General features: G+C 64.0%; 1 protein-coding gene across 1 annotated transcript; it reads right to left on the bottom strand.

The window, feature by feature from the left end:
* Positions 1–3,540: 3,540 nt before the first annotated feature.
* Positions 3,541–5,954, bottom strand: GPX4 (glutathione peroxidase 4). The gene is made up of 7 exons (XM_074163722.1): positions 5,875–5,954; positions 5,367–5,461; positions 4,956–5,100; positions 4,721–4,872; positions 4,548–4,572; positions 4,142–4,201; positions 3,541–3,820 (listed from the first exon to the last, which is right to left on the bottom strand). The coding sequence occupies exons 1-7, from the start codon at positions 5,938–5,940 to the stop codon at positions 3,788–3,790; spliced, it is 576 nt and encodes a 191-aa protein (XP_074019823.1). The 5' UTR covers positions 5,941–5,954; the 3' UTR covers positions 3,541–3,787.
* Positions 5,955–6,000: the final 46 nt, after the last annotated feature.

The raw sequence follows: 6,000 nt of genomic DNA on the forward strand, positions 1-6,000 counted from the left end.
CCCCTGCTCCTCTGTGCCCGTCCCCTGCAGACTACTGAGTTCCCCTTGGTCGTGCCTTCCCCAGCAAGCTGGTCCCCGCAGAGCTGGTGGCCAAACTGTGTCTGCACCGGCTGCTGCCAGCTTTCCTCTTGGGCTGCCCCAGTGCTCTGTGGACCCCGAGGCTGGGTCTGAAGGTGGAGTGAAGGGGAAGGAAATGGTGTCCCAGAGCTCGGGTGTCCCCCTGGGCAGGGCTGAGCAGGGAGAAGCAAAACTGCCTGCTCTGCCCTCCCCGGGCAGGGACACCGGCACCTCTGGAGCTGCCTGAGCTCCGCGGGAGAAGGCAGGAGCTGGTGGCAGAGCTGGTGAGTTTGTCAGAGCTCAGCCACCTCAGGACCACGGGGGGATCCCCTGAGCAGAAGGGCCCTGTGCCCCGTCAGCCTGTCCTGCACTTTAGCCTCGCCGGGTCACCGTGGCTGGCCCTGCTTCGTCCCTCTTCTTGCTGTTGCCTGGTGTCCTCTTGCCTGGCCATCTCACCGCTCCGGTTCTGCCACGCTCGTCCTTGGCTGGGCCAGGGACACGGGGACCGTGTCGGGATCCCCAGCCCTGCCCTGGGAGCTGCTCCCCAGCCCCAGAGATCCCTGGGCAGCCCCGAGGCTGGGCAGCGTTGCTGCTCACGCTGCAAATTACCCTCCAGTACCAAAGAGCAAAGTTCTGCTTTGCAAAGCACTGCCCCACACAACCCGCTGCCCCTCGGCCCGGAACGGCTGGGCAAGCTGCCCCGCAACACAAGTAGCCCCCAGCCGCTTCGGCCACCGTCCCTGTCCCAGCAGCATCTCACCTCGGCAGGTCCCGGGGAACTGTCCCTTGTTTTCTCCCTTTATCCTAAGGAGCCTGGCAGGAGGCTGCCTGCTCCGGGGACGCTCCAGACCTGGCCTCCCCTCGGCCACGTTTCCTCTCTCTGCCTGGAGTCACCGAGGCGTTTCCTATGAGTGGCACCGGATGTTTTTGGGGAGGGACAGGAGACCCTCCCTGGCTGATCCGGCCCTTCCTCGGGGAGGACCTGGGGAAGGGGGTCCAGCCGGGAGAGGCCTCTGCTGGGTCCCCCGTGCCCTGACGGGTCAGTCCTGAGGGGGCTGGTGGAGCCCCCTCCTCCAGGCAGAGTGTCCTGACCCCCCCCAGTTCTCCCCCAGAGCCTGGCGAGCGCCCTGTTTGCTGTTGGGAAGTGCTTTGGGTCGGTGGCTGCAGCGTTCGTGCTCCTCCCGAGACAGGACCTGCGTTTCCCGGGCGCGGAGGCCACGGACCTGCCCCCGTGATGCCCGTCTGGGCTCGGGTTTGAGGTTCTTCTGGTCCCTGCCCTTCGTTCTGGGGGCTGGTCCTTGCCCCCCACCCTCCCCAGCTGGCACCTGCTTCCCCCCCTCGCCAGCCCGGGGTCAGCCCTGCCGCCAGGGCCGCGTTTTACTGCATTCAAGGAAACCTCCTTACCTCAAAGTGAGCACCAAAGACGGGGGGAGCCCCTGCGTGACCCCCCCCCCAGTCCCCTGCTGCTGCCCCGAGAGGTTTGTGCTTGTCCCGCAGCTTTTCTCGCCTCTTGCCGCGGGGCCATTGGGCATCGCCGCTCTCTCGGGGGCACAACAGCCCTTTTCCCTGGCCCCCAACAGAGCAAGGCTCCCCCTGGCCCCAGACCCTCCTCTATTTAAAATATGTCCCACCCCACAGCGCTGGGGGGGGGCCCTGGCTTCGCCCCGGTCCTGGCTCGTTCAGTGCTCACCGGAATCTCGGCGAGGAGAGGAAAGGACACCGGGAAAACCCATTTCAGAGAGGCTTAAACTCAGGAATAGCGAGGAGAAGTTCTCCCGCTTGGCACCCCCCGCCAGCCCCTGCCCCGCCGGCACCCGGGGCCTTTCCTGGTGGCTTCGACCTTCATTTTAAAAATATATGCAATTGTCCCTCCCCCATCTCTGGACGGACAGAGAGCACCTTCAAGAAAGCCCTTCCCTGCCCCGATCCTGTGTTTTTGTCAGGGTTAATAATATGTAACAATATCTTTTAAACTAAATTATTATGCAGTTGTCCTACTGATTGTACGTATTTTTAAATGAGTCCCTTTTTTTCCTTCCCTTACACCTTTTTGTTAGCACTTTTTAATCCGCTTGTTGTTTGCCTTTGTTTTTCTATGTGTATTTATAATTAATTGAGATGTATATATGTAAAGAGATTTTTTTTTTTTAGAATATGTGCCTTTGACTAATAATTCCTGGATTTTCTACTTGCCTCAGAAGGATAATTTTTCATTGTGCTCAGTAAAAATGGAAAGGAAGCCACATCCGAGCTTTCTGTAAGTCCCAGCTCTGTCTGTCCGTCTGTCCGGAGGGTTAGACCTGCCCCAGGATCAGGGTGGGGAATCCCGGGGCCAGGGTCCTACCGGCAGCTGGAGTTCATCCCCAGTGTCACCGGCTCGGTGGCAGTTGAGGACCGCTGTCCCGACCCCCCCTTCTCCCCGGGTCCTGTGGAGGAGGATCCTCCCTGGAGCCGCAGGCGCCGGCCTTTGAGGGGGCTGTTTTCTCTGGGCTTTGCTGGGAAACACAGATAAAGGAGCCGCTGTTGAGGCCGTTCCTCCAGCTGCTGCGGCGCAGGGACATCTCACCCCGGCACCGCTCTGTCCCCGCGGGAGGTGGGACAGGGGGAGCCACGGGCTGCACTCACAGAGGAGCAATTTGTGCCTTGCCTTTCCCCACAGAGCTCAGGGTGAGACCCCGTGGGGCACCCCCAAAACCGGTCTTACTGCTCCAGGGGGCAAGCGACCAGGCAGGATCCTCCCTGAGTCCTGGATGTGCCGGGCTGCAGGTGGGGGGGTCAGACGTGTGGGTGGATCCCTGCAAGGACCCTGGGGCTCTTCCCACTCCTGAGGGGAGGACAGGGCTCTCCATGGGGGCCCGGGGTGGTTGTGCGGGACCCAGACCCCAGGGAAAAGAGGGAAGGCAGTGCTCCCACACAGCAAATCACCCCTAAAACCCATGCTCTCCCTGCTCGTGGAGACGCTGCCCCTGCACGGGCTCGGCGTGGCCAGGACTCCAGGGGACACGGTCCTGGCTGTGGTCAGACATGGCTCTGGCCACGTCGGGTATTTCTCCGTGTCCCAGCGTGACTGGGGTTTGTTTTGCAGTCATTGCCCTGGCCAGGGCTTGCGCCACCGCTGGGACTCAGGGCCAGGAGGGGGCTGGGGGCCAGGGCCGTGCTGCTGAGCGCCCACACTCTGTGTTTGGAGAAAAACACCCCAATTGCCTCATCAGGGCAGACGGCTGTTGGGTTTGGGCGAGGAAGGATCCCAGCGAGGACACACACACCTCCCCCCGCTCCGGCTTTTCCCTCGGGAACGCTTCTGACCCGGGATTTGTGTGCAATTCCCCCCCCCAGCACTAATGAGGATTATCCCCGCTGGGCTCAGGAGTTGTGTAAGGGCTTGGCTCCCCTGCAAAGCCCTGGGTTCTCCCTGGGAGCGGCGCAGCAGTCCCAGCCCCGTCCCCTCCACCCCTCAATGCCACAGGTCCAGACACAACCCATCACTTCTAACAGGTTTATTGCGAGGGGACGTGGGATCCTGCTCCGTGCCCACAGAAAAGGGCCGCCCCAGCAGCGGCCGCCGGCCCCGCGAAGCCTCTTCCAGCGAGTGTACGCCAGGTCTTCAGGGCTGCCTCACCAGCGAGCTGGCTTGAAGGCAGCCCGTCATTGGGGCTGGAGGAGAAGACTCAGCAGCAGCAGGAGGGCGGTGCTGGGGGGCAGGGACAGGGCAGGGGGCAGAGGAGCAGCTCTACAGGTAGGGAGGCAGGTCCTTCTCGATCACCTGCGAGACGGAAGGGAGCGTTGTGCTACGAGAACAGCGTTGCCCCAAAAACACACCCAAAGTCTCCAGAGGGACCCACTCGGAACCACCCACCCGCCCCGTGCCGGGCCGCCAGGATCCCCGGTGCTGCAGCCACCTCCCCAGAGCACAGGGGGCTTTTTCTCCCCCAGCCAAAGGAGAAGAGAGCGGAGACGTGGCAGCAGAGGCTGCTCGGCCCCGGCACTGCCCTTTCTCCCCAGAGGTGACCCACAGGAAGCTGCATTTCCCCTTTTCCTGGGGGTCAGAGCTGTCATCCCCCCCGCCGCTGCCGGCAGCACTTACGTAGGGATCGTCCATGGGGCTGTACCTCTTCACCACTTGGCCCTCCCGGTTAATGAGGAACTGTGGAAGCCAAGCAGCGGCCAGGTGAGTGCAGCTGGAAGGTGGGCTCTGCGCCCCTGAGAGCAGCAGAGCAGCCCAGGGAGCTGCCCACGGCGGGGCTGGGCTGCAGTGGAGCCAGTTACGGCCCCTCCGGGCCAGGGGGCTCCTGCTGGGGCTCCAGGCTCAGGGGCCGGGACAGCGCAGGAGCCCCTCAGGATGCTCCTACCCAAAATCCAGGGTAACCGCACAGCGCGGAGCCTGGGCACGAGGATCCCTCCTCCCTGCAACACCCCCGGGACCCCCTCCTGCCCCCCAAAGAGCAAAGGTGTGACCCAGGGAAACCCGGGAGGCGGCGGCTGTACCCTACCTTAGTGAAGTTCCATTTTATTGCACTAGGAGAGAAAAAACAGGAGTGAGACTGTGGCAGAAAACCCCCTTCCTCGTGCTGCAGCCCAACCACCCGCTCGGATTGAGCGGCCCAGAGCTGCCCCCTCCCTGCCCCCCCGGGGGGGCTTTCTGCAGCCCCTGCCCCACACTCACTTGCCCAGGGTGCCCCTTCCTTTGGGCTGGTCCTTCAGCCACTTCCAGAGGGGGTGGGCGTCGTCCCCGTTGACATCGATCTTGCTGTACATGTCGAACTTCACACCGTAGTTTTCAGCAAAAGCCTTAATCTGAGCCTCGTCCCCGGGCTCCTGGGGAAGGTGACGGAAGGGACACGCTGTGAGCGCCCCGGGGCCGCAGAGGGGGAGCCCCCGCCCCAGCTCCCCCCACCTACCTGTTTTCCAAACTGGTTGCAGGGAAAGGCCAGGATGCGTAAACCCCTCTCAGCGTATCGGGCGTACAAGTCAACAAGCTGAGTGTAGTTTACAGCGGTTTTTCCTCATTTTGAAGCCACGTTCGTGATGATGCAGACGTAGCCTCTGGAAAGAGGTGGGGGGGAATGAATCAGCAGCCCTTCCCCAGGCAGGAGCGGGGGGGAGAGGCCCCTCACCCCCCCACCCCCCTCGGGGCGAGGCGGGAAGGCGGGTAAACAAGCTGCTCTCCCGGGTTACGCAAGGGATTAAGCCGCAGCGGGACAATCGTCGCCGGGCGCTGCCCCCGGGGCCCTTTGAGCCGCGTTCCTCCCCCCACCCCCAAGGCCGAGAGAGGGGCCCGGCCCCTTCCCCCCCCCCCCCCCCCCTCCTACCGGTACTTCTCCAGGGAAACGTCGTTCCCATCGATATCTCGGGCGTGGAAGTCATAAATGGCCTTGGCCGAGTGCCAGTCGCCAGCCTGGGCACACTGCGGGTGGAGGGGACACACACACACACGCTGTGAGACGCCGTCACCCCCTCCCGCTACGTCCCCTCCGACCCGGGAGGGGAACCCCCGCTACCACCTGCCCCGCACCCCCGCCTCCGTCTCCGTCTCCCCGTCAGAACCGCCGGCTCCCCGTCCTTCGCTTCCCCGGGGAGGGGTCGTTCGCCCCCCTCCCCCCCATCCCCAGGGCCAGGCCTCAGGCCCTACGCCCCCCAGGACAGGCCTCAAGCCCCCCGACCAGGCCTCAAACCCCCCAGGACAGGCCTCAAGACCCCCCGACCAGGCCTCACCCCCCACCCTGCGGACCCCCACAACCGAGGCGGCAGCCCCCCCTCCCCCGCCGCCCTGCCTTCCCCTCCCTCCTCCCGCTATCCCCGGAGCCGAGCCGTCCTCACCATCCTCCTCATCGAACTCCCCGCTGCGGCCGCCGCTCCCCACAACAACGCCCGACCCCATCCCATGGCGCTCCGCCCTCTCAGCCAATCGGCGACGCGGGAAGCTGGGAGGCACCGCCTCTTGCG

Source organism: Numenius arquata, chromosome 25 (genome assembly GCF_964106895.1).
Source record: "Numenius arquata chromosome 25, bNumArq3.hap1.1, whole genome shotgun sequence".
Lineage (NCBI taxonomy): Eukaryota > Metazoa > Chordata > Aves > Charadriiformes > Scolopacidae > Numenius > Numenius arquata.